The sequence below is a fragment of the Lissotriton helveticus genome, chromosome 5_1 (assembly GCF_964261635.1).
Source record: "Lissotriton helveticus chromosome 5_1, aLisHel1.1, whole genome shotgun sequence".
NCBI classification, from domain to species: Eukaryota; Metazoa; Chordata; class Amphibia; order Caudata; family Salamandridae; genus Lissotriton; species Lissotriton helveticus.
In genome coordinates, this window is record NC_136065.1 from 141,425,007 (window position 1) to 141,443,266 (window position 18,260).

General features: G+C 43.1%; 1 protein-coding gene across 1 annotated transcript; it reads right to left on the bottom strand.

The window, feature by feature from the left end:
* Positions 1-1,099: 1,099 nt before the first annotated feature.
* LOC144753028 (DNL-type zinc finger protein-like) lies at positions 1,100-6,723 on the bottom strand. Its single transcript, XM_078640831.1, has 3 exons — positions 6,464-6,723; positions 3,425-3,564; positions 1,100-2,153 (listed from the first exon to the last, which is right to left on the bottom strand). The coding sequence occupies exons 1-3, from the start codon at positions 6,713-6,715 to the stop codon at positions 1,979-1,981; spliced, it is 567 nt and encodes a 188-aa protein (XP_078496957.1). The 5' UTR covers positions 6,716-6,723; the 3' UTR covers positions 1,100-1,978.
* Between the last annotated feature and the right edge of the window lie 11,537 nt (positions 6,724-18,260).

The window sequence follows — 18,260 nt, forward strand, 5'->3', positions numbered from 1 at the left end:
TTTAGATAGAATATGTCATAACAGTCTGATGAACTTGGCTCTAAGTGTAGAGATTGAGAAGGACAGGGTCTTATTTTTATTTTTAATTTCTTATTTTATTTCAGATATTGCGCCAACCCTATCCTAGAAATTAAAATTTCCTGCTCAACAGCAACTGCAAACAACATTTCCAGTTTATTTTTAGATAAAATACAGAAATTCCACAGAGTTTAAATATACCTTAGAAATCGCCATCTTTTGAGAGAGGATTCAGCCCAAAGTGACAGCATCTACCAGCCACAACCCGACCCCCAATCCCAATAGAAACCTGTGCACAAGATACTGCTCCTCTAATTCTCAAGATAACCAGCTCCTAAGTATAAGAGGACAGATTTTCTCATCACTGAAATCTGAACAACTCACCACCATCCTCCTAACCTTGATGCTGGAGTCCTGAAAGTGGTAGACCAGTATCCAAGATTTCCTTGCTAGGCATTTTTTTGTTAGAAAGCTATCACAGCACCGAATGTTGTACAAGAACCACAACTCAAATTCTTAATACAACTCAATCTGTAAGCAGCATTTGCTATTTCTATAAATGATTGCTACCCCCCCCCCCTTTTTCCTTCTATAAGGGGCAAGACAGCTAAAGGAGAAACCCTCAGGAAGAATGAACCCATATTTGGTTGCGAGGTGTTAAACACAGTTTTGGTCAGAATCAACAAATCAATGTTGTGGTTAAAAATGTCAGGAAGTTTTACTGTTTACTGTCCGCACTTAGACTGATATCAGAGCACACAAAAGAGCCTTACAGTCCCACACTATGTTAAAAGGAAAAAGTGAAAATCGATGTATCAATTGGATGATGAGTGGTCTAGCATCTTGTAAAGGACAGTGAATCCAGGACATTACAAATACACCATAATGGGTATAATTAATAAGGTAGCATTGTATGAAATATATACACACCACACACACACATAGAATGAGAACATTTACCAGTTTTTTTTTTATAATAGCATGTATTCACTTTTAAAGAAGCAACATTCACTTTTATTTATATCAAAAATAGATAATTTATTAGAGTTTACACAAAGTAAATTCAAATTATAAACGGGTACAAGCATCTGAATGTAATGACGGCATGGATTAGGATGCCATGTGTGACCCAACAGTGTACAATTCTTAAGCCTTTCTTGTATGACTCAGAATCTTGCTCAGAAGGGCCACTAACTTTCAGAAAGGTGAATGACTTTTTACTGGGTGAAAAATTCTACAAGCATTAATCGGATGTAAAAATCAGTTCTTGTGATGAACTTTCATTTTGTTTTATTCACAGGGGAAATATTTTTCCCCCCCCAAGGAGAAATCCTTGCCTGAGACCCCAATTGGGTAGGACTCTTCCTCAGACCCATCCTGGATATTAACATGCCAGGACAGCAAACTATCTTCAACCGTGTGTTTCTGTAAGTCTTTGTTTACATTCTGCCCCATCATATTTAGTGATACCAATCCCCTTTAAATGTGACCACATTGCTGCAATACTCACGTATGTAGAGGCATACGCACTTTATGGCTTGGGCATGACAAGTTCTAAAAGCAAGCATTTTCATATTGATACAGATCAACGAGCCCTTACATCCGCACTTCTGGCCACTGACCACCCCCACTATGATATGGCCCTAGAGGTGACAGTGCCAAACTGAAGGCCTCAGCTAATTCTGGTCCATCGCCTAATCACCGATCCAAAATGAAGAGCGTCCTGCTGTGTATGGTTCTACAGAACATTTGATAAACATTAGAAAGATGGATGGCTGTGCATGTGTAATGAAGGTCTCTGCTCCACCAGTTGAGTATCTCCATTTGAACGGCAGCCTCAAGAGGAACACAGAATCTTATATTCAACAGTCTGTCAGGCCAAATACAAACTCTGTTTCTCTCTACTGCATGTCCCATTTTGCAGCGGCTAGTTTAATTCAACAGGCGACTGCCAACTTGTTCATTTTACAGGCTTTATGTCCTCTTCTGTGAGGCTTGGTGCGACCTTTTCCTCTTCAGACTGATTTGCATGTTGTTGTTTTCCAACAATGTCCTCCAAAACCAATTCCATAGCATCTTCTCCGAGCAGCCGCCTAACCTTCTCCCCTTTGGCAGCCAAGATTTCTTCAATGTTTCTTAGCAGTGAAAAAAACAAAAATATTAATGTAGCCCATTCTAAAATGCACAGAAATATAAGGTTGTAGGAAGGAGCGTAGGTGCAAATACAGCTGCGGGACCAAACACGAGAAAGGAACAGTTTCCCTGTAAAATGGCAATCTGCGGGCTAGTACAATTCCGTTAATAGGATTTTTGAAAACTGTAAACGTGCCAAATGGAACAAAAACACACTGGCTGTCCTTCGTTAGCTAACAGTACATAAGTCATGACATCTAGGTAACAAAATCACAGTAAGTGTTGTAATCAAAATACAACATTTCAAGGAAAGAGTAATACAAATAAATATAGCATTATAGATGTGTCCATTCTACTAGATACACCAGTCCAACTTTTTACAATTTGTCATTCCACCCTAGGTCAGTGGAATGACAAACAGACCAATACAGACAAAGCTCAAGCCACGACAAATAAACTAAGTTACAACAGTTCTTGATAGTGTAACATGGGTATAAATGGTACCTTTTTTATTTGAAAAATAGGGCACTCCAATTACAACAAATAGAACGGCATTATGAGAGTCACTCCCACACGCAATGTAGAACTTTTGGTTTGACTTTATCATAGACATAATAAACAATTGGCCCAGATTTGCAAAGGTATTACTAGGAATATTTTTAAGTTACATCTCAGAAAATCCATAAAATGTCAACGATTCCCATGCCTAAATTTACACCTGCTGATGCACAGTTTGTGTGTACTTTGTAGGAACTCATGCATACCTTAGGTACTTGTAGTTTTCAGCTTGTATCAGAAAAAGTTTTAACAGCTGTGTCAGGAAAGTGGTGCAAAATGACTCCTATAACTAACTGAATGGTCCAGGTGCTGGTGGTGCATGGTACAGTTCACAACAATAGTCCAGTTTAATCTGAGCGCTCTGCCTCTCTGAGGTGTCTCTTCAGGTTTGTCACCTTATACAAGGTAGGTTTTGGCTCACAGTGAGCTTCAGAAGTTCCGTCAGTTTCCTGGCCAGCGAGAGCCCAAGACCTCTCTGCCAACAGTGGGGCCACTCGGAGGTCCATGAGTTGTGACCAGCCTGTAGGCTTTGGTCGCATCCTCTCCTGCCTCATGTTAGCAAACAGCCTATATAAAGCTTCCTTTGTAATTTCCATACGGTGACAACTATTTATTAATTTGTTTGCAAGACCGCAACATTTCTGAACGATTGCCTCCACCCCTGTAATACTGTGATGTGTCCTGCAGATTTAGAGTGGTTACTAAGAGGACATACCTTTTACCCTCCAAATCCGAAAACCAGCCGAGATTGTCTGCTATGATATGGTGGTTGTTGCATCCAGGGCACTTGACTATCACCACTCCTTTACTGTAGGCCAGTTTAGAGATGGCTTTCATCGACCTTGTCCCGCAAACCTGTGAAGACAAAATGTTCATTCCTGATCCTGCAAGCATACACAAAGGGGGCAAGGAACTGCACAATTTTGATGAGTGTCACGTCTACTTTGAAACACATCTTTATGCTTTTTAAATAAAAGTCTAATCATTCATAATAGCACCCTACTTAGCCAATTAGAGTTCTTAGTTCGCTATTATTGTTTAATGTTACTGCCTTGCAGGTACGCCAGGCAAGGCAACATAACATGCCTGATCTCCCTTTATAACTTCTGGCAGGTTTGCTCTGTCAAAATTTAATGAAGAGTGCAATGCTCAGGGGCCTGATAATTACCAGGAGCGATCAACATTGTACCGCTTGCAAGTGCGATCATTGTGAAAACAGATACCTAGTGACAATTCTACCAGTCAAGCACACAAAAGGTGAAGGGAGGGTGCTTTAAATAAGTCTGACCACTTACCATCACTGGGGGTAGCATTCCAGGCCATTTCTCTTCTTGCTTACATGCCCTACTTCAGATTAGACCAAGCCATATGAAAATAAGTCTTGACCCTGCTCCAACAGGACAGTCAAGCCAGAACTGCCAAGCTTAGGTCCTCTCAGAATGAAAACACAAGCAACTCAAGACCAGTTTCGCCCTGAATGGGGATTTCTTTAGTTGGGTGTAATTTGGTTCTAATGGCATAGCGACCAAGAGATGTATTCAAACATTATGGCACCATAAAGGTGCGCCCCAAAGAAACTGGTTCTTTTGCAAAACAATGTAGTAAGAAGCTAGCAAAGTGTTTAGGGGAGGGTAAAAAAGCAACAACAACAAAAAAGAGAGAGAGAGATCCGTCGGCAGGGTAGGTGTTGCTAAACTGTATGTTCATCCTTGCAGTGTGGACCAATTCTTGAAAAGAGAAGGTGGAGGATAAATCACTTTTATCACTCAGTGGTAAGGCCTGATGTGGGGCCCTCAGAGTCATATTTAACCAGAAGGTCTGGATATCTTCAAACTTGGTAGGGAAATGAAGTGGTTGCCCCTCGTTGGATAAAGTGATCAATATGATGGCAGTTTTAGACGTGGCCAGTAATGAATTTAAATGTATTACTGCATGTATTACAAGAGGGTATTGAATGTAAGCAGCAAATGCACCGAATTGTTTGGTAATTAATTGCACTGATATGGCACTTCACACCCTTGATGGGGCGCCAAAGAGCTTTTGGTGGACACGAACGATAAAGGTACGCCGAAAGATGTGTCTTGCTTTGCACCTTGTGAACTGCAGCTCCTTCCTCCCAGTTACAATTTGACCAAAAGCTGTCCCCTCAAAAATGCACTTCTTACAGTGTGCAGGACTGTGTGACTGATATTTAGCAAAGCTGCCTGAGTTGTACCTGTCAGTCCCTGTTTATAAACCTGCCAAGGTTGTGTCAAACCGAAGGGTTGGCTCACATTTTTCTTTGAACATATACACTTTTTCCTTCGATGATGGTCCTAAAAATATTGTATTTTATTTCAAGGCAGTGGAAAATTAAGGCCAGACTCATTTGTTATAAGTTATTGTCTCGGAGAAGGTATGTCTCCCCTATACCATGTGCTAATATTTCCTTTAAGATGTTCAGGTGAGCCAGTAATTTAGTTTAAGAAAACTTGCCAAGACAACAACTCCCACAATGCACTAATTTGTTAGGCGAATACTCTGAACACCCGCGTGGTCCCAATGACAACTTCAGTCGGGCCTACTTTTTACTCAGCCTCACTTTGCATGCTGGGGCTCAAAAGCCCATAGTTTGATTGTAGTGCGAAGGGTAAAGGTGTCACAGAGGCATTGGGCTTCTTAGGAACAGCTTTGAAATATTCGCCTCTCTGCTAGCATATTGTAAGTTCATCACTAAACGGTTTCCCTTTGCTTTTAACTATTACTGAATACGCAGCAGTGCTGGAAAGTGGGGGCGCAATCCCCGGATCTCAGTTCCGGCATCTGTTTCTGGCCGGATCCGGCCAACCCAAGGTAATATGCTGAATTTGTGCTGTTTTTTCGGACAGCGGGGCACAATACAGCAGCGTCCACGCGTTTTCTGCATTCCATTCGGTGCACAAACAAAGGCCCGATTTAAAGAGTCATTAGCTCTTCTTTTGTTTAAGTATCATTCTGGCTGGGAGCCATCTGGATCGAACACCTAGATGTCAACCTAATGGAAGGAAACAGTCACACATCTGGTCAATTCACAAGTACTTTAGAGAAATTTGACTTGGAGGCATGTTTTTGACTTTCTTCATCTCCTGTACGTAAGAGATGTGCATGCACCGTAAGAATGTAATATCCATCTGTCTTTATGAATTATTACACTAATAATGATTTAAATGGCACCTACTAATTTATTTTTCATTAGTTCTTTTATAGCGCTACTCATCCCGCTGCAGGCTGTCAGATCTTTACATCACACAGAGTTCCAATAAATAAAACAAGTGTGTAAATTACTGTACAAGAAAGGTTACTTAAGCCAATGAGGTTTATAAGGTGTAGGAATCACATACTGTCTATAATTGAGATCGGAAAAAACTCAGACCTCTTCTAGAACTGCATTAACCACCGGGAGTTATCTTACCGCTATTATACTCATCTTGAAATTAATGGGCACACAAAGATCTCTGCAGCAGGGGTCTAAGCCCTGCGAGATATTTTAAAATGCAGCCTCATAGTGAACAATTAAATAAGCTAGAAAAGATTTTCTGTCACACGTGTCATTGTTGCCAATTTCTTGCAGCATTTTTTTTAAATACATGTGTAAATTGATTGCCAAACTGTTTTTTAAGCTCTGCCTGCCCCCTTTACTCTGGCACACCTTGACCCCCAATTTATGAGTTTCCAGAGCAGTCATCCCCCCCCCAATACCAGCACTGATACTAGTACACCCTATTCACCTTCCCACCTTGCAGGTGTACACCAGACGGTAGTGGGTGGGGTTCACCTGCCCCACGGCGTCCGCATGGTCGGTGCATAATGTCCGGGATGCTGGAGGCTGTGTCCAAAGCTCCAGCGAGGCTCTGGTACGCAAACCGTGGAGGCTCGCTGGCGCCGCCTGTTGACTCCAGGCCCCCGCCTGACAGAAGCCGATCCTCCCCGGCACTACAGCCGCTCGCACGGCTACCAAGCCCAGGATCCTGCCCAGGGAGGCTGCCATTGACACAACACACTAGACACCACTCGACTCTCCGAAGCGCAATGGACATAAAAGAAGGACGTGGAAGCCATTTTGGGACAGGATGCGGGTGCTGAAAAGCTTCACAGTCGGACATCTTAGAACGGTATCGAGTTATGGTTTAAACAGATTACCAAAATTCGACCAACGGAAAAAGAACATTCTTTCTTTCACGAATACATCATTTGTCTCTGAGCTGCTAGCGTTTTACATTGTAGGTTTTTGATTTCGCGTACACAGTCTTCTTGAAGAGTATTAGATATACACCTCTCAAAGATGACAGCCATGTGCTCACAGTTGTGAAAGCAAGAAGTGCCCCATGCACGCTTGACAGACAGACCTTTTCATGTTTTGCCAAAACTGCTTCGGAAGCCTATCTATTACATTTATTATCTCAGTACGACAAGTTTGTCCCCCGCAATATAGCAAATGCAAAGTTTCCCAGCAATTCTTGCATGTAAGTTTTAATTCTGTAAGGAAAGAGAGGTCAGTATTATGCCTGCTTCTCTATTTCTGCAAATGAAGTTGCCAACATTTTAATGAAAACATTAAACAGCAAGTTAAAACAGAAAAAAATGCAGCCAATGAAGACCCAGTCAAATGATAAGGAACCAATAAGGAGCCTAATGAATGTGAAGACATTGTATGGTAGGGTGGTTAACCATTTTGCAGGTTTGACCTACTGGTTCCTATGTCCCGCTACCCCAGAGGTCTTCAAACTTTTTGATGCCGAGACCCCCTTGTAAAACCTTTTTAGGCGTAAGGACCCCCTACCGACAAAAGTTTCTAGAAACTGGTACTCCTCATCATCAACTTTTGACAACCGTAAATGCGCCCGTTAGACCTCATCACATCCATCCATCCACCCTTTCATCCTTCCAGCCATACATCCATCCTTCTTCCATCCACCCTTTCATCCTTCCATCCATACATCCATCTTTTACCCATCCTCCCACCTTTTCACACATCCAACCATGATTCATCCATGCAACCATTTATGCATCCATACATCCATCCACCCTTCCATCCATCCATCCACCCATCAGTCATTCACCCACCTTTTCACACATCCATCCATGCATCATTCATCCATGCAACCTTTTATCCATCCATACATCCATCCATCCTTCATCCATCCACCCTTTCATCTTTCCATCCATCCATCCGTCCACCCTTTCATCCTTCCATCCATACATCTATCCTTCATCTATCCACCCTTTCATCCTTCCATCCATCCATCCATCATCCATCCACCCTTTCATCCATTCATCCATCCATACATACATACATACATACATACATCCACCCATCATTCATCCCCCCACCTTTTCACACATCCATCATGCATGCATCATTCATCCATTCAACCTTTTATCCATCCATCCATCCACCCTTTCATCCTTCCATCCATACATCTATCCTTCATCCATCCACCCTTTCATCCTTCCATCCATCCTTCATCCATCCATCCTTCATCCATCCACCCTTTCATCCATCCATTCACCCATCATTCATCCACCCATCTTTTCACACATCCATCCATCAATCCATCCATCCAACCTGTACTCATTTGATGAATAAAAACGTATTTAAATCTAAAACATTTTTTTTTAAAAAGGAAATGTATAGGCACTAGATATTACAGGCTCTTAGGCCCAGAGTTCCAAATATTAAATATACAAGGCAATCTTCAAACTCCTATACTGTGGCTCACGGAAAAAATAGCCTTTAGAGGTCTTGCATAAAGGATCTGTCCAAGATAAAGTAACAACAAGATAGATGTATAAACAAGTGATTAACAGCAAAATAGAAGTCTGGGAAAGAAAATAGCAAGAATTGGAGATTCACAAATCTAAAACCCATCTATTTCTTTACAGAACAACATATTCAGTCCTCAATCGATTGTAAAGAAGCAAGAAAAGCTGTAAACGAGGAATTCTCATTACAGGGAGCCTCTCTTGAAAAAGCGAAAGAATTCTAATACCTACTGTACTCCTGGCTCTCAAAATGTGGGCAGAGCCAAAACCTCTGTAGAGATGCTCACATATTTGTCTGGCGACGGCTGTGCTGTGAAGTGAAGTCCGCTCATAAAAAGCAGCATATAACAAGCTTCCTATTATATGAGCAGTATGCAATTGTAACGAAAGCAGTGATCATCTTCCTCAAGACGTGAATACATTTAAAAGAAATACAGGAAAAACAGAATGGTCCAGAATAAGCCATATGTCAGCCTATTTTTCTTCAAAACGTTTGCTGCCTAAAAGGACACCAGAAGGTGCTTTAGACGAACACATACTACCACTAACTGCAAATATTAGCTACCCTAAACACTGGGAGTTCGCATGCTACGATAGACCAAAGATGAATTAATATGAGTTTCCATGATTTCCAACTTCCTGAGAGGTGTGTTTTCCATTTTGGGAGCAGCAGAAATGGAGAAACAATCTTTAATTAATCTAAACTTCTATTTGTCAACCTTTCCTTTCCGGAACGAAACAAAACCCAATGCGACTAAATTGTGAATTACTTCATTAATATCATTTCAAAATGAGGACTAAAAGTAAAATGTGTGCTTTTACTCCATATCTAATGTAGGTAGCACATGTGAATTGTGATTTTGTTTCACAAAATAATCAATCATTAGTCACACCCTTTCTGCTCTTGACACTATCATGCAGAAAATGAACTGCTATTCTGTGAAGCAATTGTGTTTAAAATCCTAATTTACCTCTCCTGCAGGCCCGAAGGGCAGCAGATTCCTTGTGATAGTTCCTGGCATGTAAGCCTGGTATGTGGTAGATGACAGGATTGTACACGCACACAGCCACACCCGAGTACTTGACATGTCTTTAAAAGACCTTTTACTTGTTAATGAGGCTTTGATGTTTTTCACCCCTCGGTGTGAACTCGGCCTCCGCCGTGAGCACCCTCAATCAGCCCAACGCCAGGAACTGCATGCTCTGACAGAATCTGTGACCCCCTTCCAAGGACTCCACGACCCCCCTGGGGGTCGCGCCCCACAGATTGAAGACCTCTGCGCTACCCCCACAGAGGCACCGTGGGTTGTCCATTGGGAGAAAATTATCTCACCGCTCCACTCGCTTGGAGTACAAAAGGCAGCAGGCAAACAAAAGGTTCTAAACCAACCCACCTCCCGTCTTCAACATTCCACCCCCAAACACTTCTGAACTGCACATAAACAAAATGGCACGATTCCTTACGGTCCTTGCACTGGAATGCACATTAACCATCTTGTTGAGCCTGCCTGCTTTTGAACCAGGCCCTTGTCCTTGCCTTGTACCAGCAGGGCACACACCACCCTCATCTGCCATGGAGCGGTACCATGATGACCTTGACTTCCTTCAGGACCCTCTCACTGCTGCACCCATCTCGCTCAGCTCCCCAGGCGCCAATGGTGGGTACCCACTGGGAACACTAACACCAGACTTACTTTGTGTTCTCGCTGAACTCTTGCCACAACCACAACCCGAGCCGGACAGGTCTTCTCAAATACTTCCCTCTGACACTATATGTGTGGCCATATGACTACCACGTCACTGGTTTCTTCCCGTCCTTTCCTTTCAACTTCCCAGAGCGTGCTGCACTGCCAGCGCTTGTGCCCTGAATGTCCCACATTTTGGTTCCTAGCCACTTTTAACCCTGACAAAAGGGTACCTATTGGCAGCGAGCAGAGAGGAGCCACAGCACAAGAGAGGTACCGTACAATGCCTCTTCAGGAGCACTTCAACTATTAAGATTCAAATCCAGCCACCTTCCAATAAACCCTCATCTGTGAATGAAAACCATGGTCGTAACAGACCTGAAAGCATGCCCTTGATGTTTGGCTCTTCCTTTACGCCTTCATCAAAGTTCTGACATATTGCCAGATCACGGGGACAGAAGCAAAAGAAGAGCATGATTTGCCCAGGATTAAAAAGTTTTTTAAAGTAGTTGACCCATAGCTGCAGCACTTTGCTACTTGCCGCAAAGGTGATACATTTATCAGGGAAACATCTACTACAATGCAGGCATTACATTGTAGGGCCATTACAACTCAGTCAGTACCACAAGTGCCACGTTAACACAAGTTCCAGTACAGTGCATCATTACAACAACTGCTTTAGGAGATGCTGTGTTGGACTGGTGTTGAATTTTAAGCCCATCACCTTCCCTACTGATACACCCGCTGGAGTTGGAATAGTAATTTAAACTATTCCAAAGTCCAGCTCGTACCTAAAGAAAGTCGTTGTAATGACTTTTGTTGTAAACAAACTCGTCGTAACGACATAGTTGTGGTATTGCCAGCATTGTTAAGCTACGCATTGTTTTGGCATGCATGGTAACAGATGCCATTATTGCATTTTGGTGAATCTACCATGAGGCTGAGACCTTCTCCACTCCTCAAAGTAATTTCCAGTTCATTTTTTAGTCACACACTTGCTAAAAGGTTTAAGGATGTATTCTGATGGCTAGATTGCTGACTTTGGTGCTGGAAACCAAGGTTCAAGCCTCAGGGTCGCGTCCACATCCTGTGATTCTGTGCAAATCACTTTATCTCCCCGTGCCTGCATGTGTCCTTGTGTAACGTAACCGGTGCTCATGTAAAGCGCTCCAATACCTTTGGGTCGAGTTCGCGCTGTATAAATCTGCATTAAAAAAAACTTGTATTTTAAATATTCCCAGTCTTGCCAAAAAGGGATCACATTAATGAGCTCATAAGGTAATTGCCCAAGAGCACACAGTTTGGCTAAATGGGAAGCCAGAATTAATAGCCATGACTCCTGGCTCCACTTTTCTGGGGTGGCAATTATTCTAACAGCAATGTCAAGGGGCTGTCCTTTCCTGAGATGTTTTATGGTGGTATTGCAAAAAACACAGTTGATGGACAGAATGTAGAACAATGTCCTACATTCACCCCAGTACAAGGATCTGGGCCTAAATCCATCATTTTTTTGCACTCCACGCCACCCTGGGTTAGACACTGGCTAAATGCAAATCAGCTCTGACCCTGTGCCTCATGGGAACAGTCCAGTCCGAACTACCAAGCCATGTCTTTCCCAGACCGGAATCAAGCATCCAAGGACCGGTTTCTGGCTATCAGCCTTCATCAGCCTGGATAGCTTGACTCCAGTGGTGTGGAGAGCCTGGGACTCACGTCTGAGTATACCCAGCCCACTCGGGGTGAAAATTGCAAAAAACACAGTTGATGGACAGAATGTAGAACAATGTCATACATTCACCCCAGTACAAGGATCTGGGCCTAAATCCATCGTTTTTTTGCACTCCACGCCACCCTGGGTTAGACACTGGCTATATGCAAATCAGCTCTGACCCTGTGCCTCATGGGAACAGTCCAGTTCGAACTACCAAGCCATGTCTTTCCCAGACCGGAATCAAGCATCCAAGGACCGGTTTCTGGCTATCAGCCTTCATCAGCCTGGATAGCTTGACTCCAGTGGTGTGGAGAGCCTGGGACTCACGTCTGAGCATACCCAGCCCACTCGGGGTGAAAATTGCAAAAAACACAGTTGGTTTCTGGCTATCAGCCTTCATCAGCCTGGATAACCCAGGGTGGTGTGGAGTGCAAAAAAACGATGGATTTAGGCCCAGATCCTTGTACTGGGGTGAATGTATGACATTGTTCTACATTCTGTCCATCAACTGTGTTTTTTGCAATTTCACCCGGAGTGGGCTGGGGATGCTCAGACGTGAGGCTCTCCACACCACTGGAGTCAAGCTATCCAGGCTGATGAAGGCTGATAGCCAGAAACCGGTCCTTGGATGCTTGATTCCGGTCTGGGAAAGACATGGCTTGATAGTTCGGACTGGACTGTTCCCATGAGGCACAGGGTCAGAGCTGATTTGCATATAGCCAGTGTCTAACCCAGGGTGGTGTGGAGTGCAAAAAAACGATGGATTTAGGCCCAGATCCTTGTACTGGCATGAATGTATGACATTGTTCTACATTCTGTCCATCAACTGTGTTTTTTGCAGTTTTATGGTGGTATGGCATTGCTCAAATTTGCTTTAGAATACAGTGATTATGACAGTGGTGGTTGCCTAGGAACGGGGGTGGTTGATGGATGATAAAAATAAAAAAATGTACCTTTGCGCCGCCTCTCCTCCGTCTTCTTAGATGAAGAGCAGCAGATGTCTGGTAGCACCGGAAGCACTCAGGATCCCGCATACAGCGTCATGATTGGTCTGAGCAGCCTGTTTGGCTGCTTAGGCAATACATGGGAGCCTGGGCATGTTCTCCACAGGGCTGTGCAACACAGCCCAGTGAAGAACATGCTAAATGCGCATAACAGTTTGACTGGTCCAAGAGGACCGGCCAAACCATTGATGATGCATGATTTTACAAAATAAATCCTGCTTGAATAAATCTGCTCATATTTGTGTTACTAATGAAAACAATGACTAACAGTATGAAAATCATTAACATGATGTGGTATCCTGGGTTGCTATCATTTATGCTGTACCTGTGGCACCCTGCCTGGGTGATGTAAGATGGAATGTTGGGAGTGGGAACTCACAGTTGGAGAAGGGCTGAGTGCCTGGTTGGGTGCTCCTGGTGGGGCTAATATCTACTGTACTACTATGCTGTAACCAACCTGAATAAATCCTCATGAAATACTACTTCCAGAGTGGACTTGGTTACTACATTTTTATGGCGACGATTTAAAGAAAGAACCTGCTATTACTACCGCTCAAGTTCTAGTGGAAGTGTCTGGGAACCTCAAGCTTTCTGCACTGCTGTCAACCACCTGTCAAGTTAGCCCCACCAGTGACCTCTGCACTGGTCGCCCTCATCAAACTTCAAGTTTGTTCCCATGCTGTGCCGTCAGCGAGGGTAAGCAAGACACTCTACAACCCTTGGTTTTGGCTGTGGTTTCTGTGAGGTTAAGCAGCCACTCCTCAACAACGTTGTTCATGTGCTGAATCTTCAAGACAGGGTGAGCTTACTTACATTTCTGTCTCATGTGTCTGTTCCAGTTTCTTCTGTGAAGGGAAGCCTGCCAACGTCTGTGTTTTGTGTGGTCAATCTGCCATCAACATGCCAACACACTGTCTGGTGAAGGAGTGTGTCTTCCCATGTTTACGCCAGTTACAGTCTCCTTGCACCTCCAGTCTTGGCCAGCTGTTCCTACAGCGTGAGAAAAAGTCTATCCTTTCAATGCCACCTCTAAAAAAGCGGGTGTATGGTCTGTCGCCGTAATGCATGGGTTATGTTACTCTGGGCGTTTTTCTTCTTAGTACTAGTTTCGTTTTCAACACTGTAGCCCAGTTGCATTTTCTATTTGTATTTCATTCTTCAATTATTTGATGGAGAAGTATGAGTATTTGCATTCCTCTTCTTCTCTGTCGTCTTGTTTCCTCCTGATGTGAGCTGTTTTCGTGCATGCTTACCTGGCCAGTGGGTGTGCAGAGGGCAGTCATTGATGGTTTGTTTGTTTATTCATTGCTTTTTTGTGTTCCTGTCCTGTTGCCATCTTTGGAGGGGAAGATGAGTTTGGTTTATTTATTCTCATCTCCGTTCATTATGTTTTACCTCTACTTTCTCTGGTACTCTCCGCTATTCTAATTCTCTTAGCCTGCGTCATGGATGGTTTCTCTTTCTATTCTTTGTCCTTTGTTTTCTTTTCTTTCTTGCTTTGGAAGGGATGATGTGTGTTGTTCTATTTTCTTATTTCCTCTCCCTGTTTTTTTTCCTCCTCGTGCGTTCTTGTTCTGGACACACCTCCACTTGAGTTCTACTCTTCTTCTCTGGTCTTTCAGCTTTCTTTTTTCCTCTAGGCTGCGTCCACTTCTTCTCTTTTGAACATTGTGTTGTTCCTAATATGTGCGCTCCTTTTTGTTTTCTTTTTGGAACGAAGGAGGATAAGTAGTATCCTGGGTTGCTATAATTTATGCTGTACCTGTGGAACCCTGCCTGGGTGATGTAAGATGGAATGTTGGGAGTGGTAACTTACAGTTGGAGAAGGGCTGAGCGCCTGGTTGGGTGCTCCTGGTGGGGCTAATATCTACTCTACTACTATGCTGTAACCAACCTGAATAAATCCTCAGGAAATACTACTTCCAGCGTGGACTTGGTTACTACACATGGGTGACCGTTTTATATGTATTAGTGAAAAAGTACAAAACGAAGCACAAAACGTGTAGAAAATGAAAGTAGCATGAAACATGCGGAGAGCATGAATACAATTTTTTTTACAAACATTTACAAACATTTACGGGAGAGAAATAGAAATAATAATTAGAAACACATAAAAAATATTATGTGAAAACGCTTATTTTCTGCACTTATAATGTAAACGAGACATAATAATTAATAATGAACCTAATTAGATTATATTTGTGGATTTAATAGAAAAATTACAAATCATTTGCCAATATGATCTTTTATGATTTTTCATTGTGAACATTTAACTGAAACGTGTTTTATTTTCCTAGACAAAGATCCATTACAAAATCCTGTAGAGGCCTCAAAACCTTGCTTGAAGGATTTTCTTTTCTTAAAATGTAGGCCTCGGAAGAAATGTATTTTGTCCTTCACTAGTTCCAAAATTCTGTGTTAGTTTGTTTATCTGTGCACCAATTAATCTTAAGGAATTTCCTCATGATTATTTTTTGTGAATGAAATTGTCGACTAAAGTTACAAACCAGCGAAACATACGCGGGGATGTGGATAATGTTGCAAAGATGTTTTTCCTGCTTCCGCGGAAGGATGAATTCTTTAAAACTAACAATAAATTTCTTGAATGAATTCTGTCAAGGTAGTATGGTCAGACGATCCTCTATTCTGAAAGCCAATAAAATCATTAAGAAGCTATGAATGATACTTTTAAGAGATTCGACATTAACAATTAGGGTATAAATATTTGTGCAAAAAGAATAGTAGCTGTTTCTATGAGAGGAGACTATGTCAAATGCAGATTCCCTTTGGGATTCCTCAAAAGCATACCATAGTTTGCACACCACATTCAAACTGACAATCAATCACCAATACATATAATAGTTGCCAAAAAAGCAATATAAAAATGTTTATTCGATAGATCTTGTTTTTAAGATGCAAAACCGATTAAAATGTACACAATGCATATTTCAAATGCTAACAACAAAAAGCATCAAATCATGTCATACCATACACAACAAATCCAATAATTATAGCAGGTTCACCATATAATGAATTTTGTACATAAGAGCCCCTATAGTTTGTTGTTTCTAAAAACCAAGAAGTGACGCGTTTTGGTGGTATAAGTAGGTATAAGTAGGTCCAACCACCTTCTTCAGGCTTAAAAAAATTTCTCCCACCACTCTTATCAACAACTGATGAAGTTGGTTGTCTGAGCGGGGAACTAATTCCTCTGGTTTGTATTGCGATTCCTTCGTTCTGGCAAAGTTGTTGTGTGTTCATGGGGGCATAAGGAGTTTCTAGTTGGTCATTGTGCGGATGACGGCAATGTCAGAGACAGACAGGAGAGTTCCTGTGGGTACAGCACTAGATGCTGTCCCATGTTCAGTTCAGGTGCCTTGTTTCAATTTAAAGAACTTCAGTAGTTTCAATTTTCTGATAAATATAAACAAATCAATGCATGTGCTGCTGTAGTCAAAACTGCTTTCAGGGCAGAATGTGAGGCCAAGCGAGAGAAGTTGTTTTTCTGCCTCAGTAATATTGATTGTGCTGAGGTTTATGATGGTTTTAGTATCCACAATTACATGCGCCTCCAGTTTCCACGCCTCTTGTTGTTTGATTTCGTTTTTCCTACATTTTCTTCTCTCGTGCCGCATGCGGTTCCTTCGGTGCCTTGTTTCTTTGGCAGCCGCAGGGTTTGTCTCCGGTCAAAGACAAAAAAATTAATCTCATCACCCAGACCAATATCCGATGCGCCCGCCTCCTTTCTTCCACGCCATTTCCCGAATCTGTGCCTGACTCCGCTAGTGAGCTCAGGTCTGACATTGAGGTTAATTCTGCTCCCTCTGCATTGGTTGTCAGTAGAGCTTGTGCTTTTAGAATTGGTTTGTTGAGTCTTTGTTTCCTGATTGTGTCATATTTATGGGCAAAAGTAAAGATCTGGCCGCACTCGTAGTCTTGCTTATCTCGGGCAAACTTGAAAATCTTGCGCGCTTTGATCGTGTCTTCATGTTTTTTGAGGCGTGCAATGATTTCTTCTTTGCCCTCGGAAATCTCCTCTGTTTGTTCCAATTCTTCAAATTCTTGGTTAATGCGGTCTATTTCTTTTTGCGTGTTCACTCGGTCGATTTCCGCATATTTGATAAGTATTGTGACTAGGCACATGGATGCATCCAAGTTGCTAATCACCCATTCCTTCAGCATGTCAGGGTTAGGGTTTTCAAAACTTGGCGCCAACATGATTCTTAAGCCGCGCCAGATGCGCCCGGCATCTTGATACTTCTGCAGTGACTTGGCTTCCCACCTGTTCGCATTAACTTCTCTAACATTTTGAGTTTGGCTTTATAGTTGTAGTTACTTATGCCAGCGTTGAGGTCTGTACGCTTTGTCTGGTTTGATACTATGGGTAGGTTCTCAAATAAAGCTTTAACAGCTGCTTCCCTCTCTCGCAGCGCTTCATAGACCATGATGTGGAAATATGATACTCAGTACAGTTCCTGCCAAGCGAATCGCTGCTTGAATGCAAACACACTTTAAGCAGGTACTCTATGCTCCTCTACTTCTACCTGATGTAAGCCCAAACGCTGTAGGAACTCACCACCGGTTGCCGGGATACTGGATGGGACGACACAGCCGGCCCCCAAAGACACCAGCCTGCCCACCATCTCCAACTGGACACCGATCACGACCGAAGACACCGCCTCAACCATGAAAAGCATCTACTCGGGGGGGCCTCCACCGACCCCTGCCCTCCTCACATCTACCACAGAGCCGCGGCCGCCATCGCACGGAACTACAATGCACCATCAACACCACCTTCGAAACAGGCATCTTCCCAGATGACTGCAAGTGCGCGAAGTTAGGCCCCTGCTCAAGAAGCCCACAGCTGACCCCACCGACCTCAAGAACTACCGGCCCAACTCGCTCCTCCCCTTCGCAGCCAAAGTTGCAAAGAAAACAGTCAACAGGGAACTGACACAATTCATCGAAGAAAACGTTGTCCTCGACCCGTCCCTATCCGGATTCTGAAGCAACCACAGCACCGAGACCGCCCTACTCACCGCCACAGACGATGTACGCACCCTCCTGGACCAAGGCCACTCCGCAGCGCTCATCCTACTCGACCTGTCAGTAGTCTTTGACACTGCCTCTCATCGCACACTAGCTGCGAGACTACACAATGCCGGAATACAAGGAACAGCCCTGGACTGGATCCGATCGTTCCTCTCTAGAAGAAGCCAAAGAATCAGACTACCACCCTTCCTCTCTGATCTCACGAAAATCACCTGCAGAGTCCCACAGGGATCACCCCTGAACCCAACCCTCTTCAACATCTACATGGCCCCCCTCGCAGCCATCATCCGACAACACGGCCTCAACATCGAATCTTAT

Coding starts and splice junctions, on each gene's coding strand:
- LOC144753028 (XM_078640831.1), bottom strand. CDS start 6,715: ATGGCAGCCTCCCTGGGCAGGATCCTGGGCTTGGTAGCCGTGCGAGCG. Junction 3,565..6,463: donor GTCTGGTGTACACCTGCAAG/GTGGGAAGGTGA, acceptor TTGTCTTCACAG/GTTTGCGGGACAAGGTCGAT. Junction 2,154..3,424: donor TCGGATTTGGAGGGTAAAAG/GTATGTCCTCTT, acceptor TTCACTGCTAAG/AAACATTGAAGAAATCTTGG.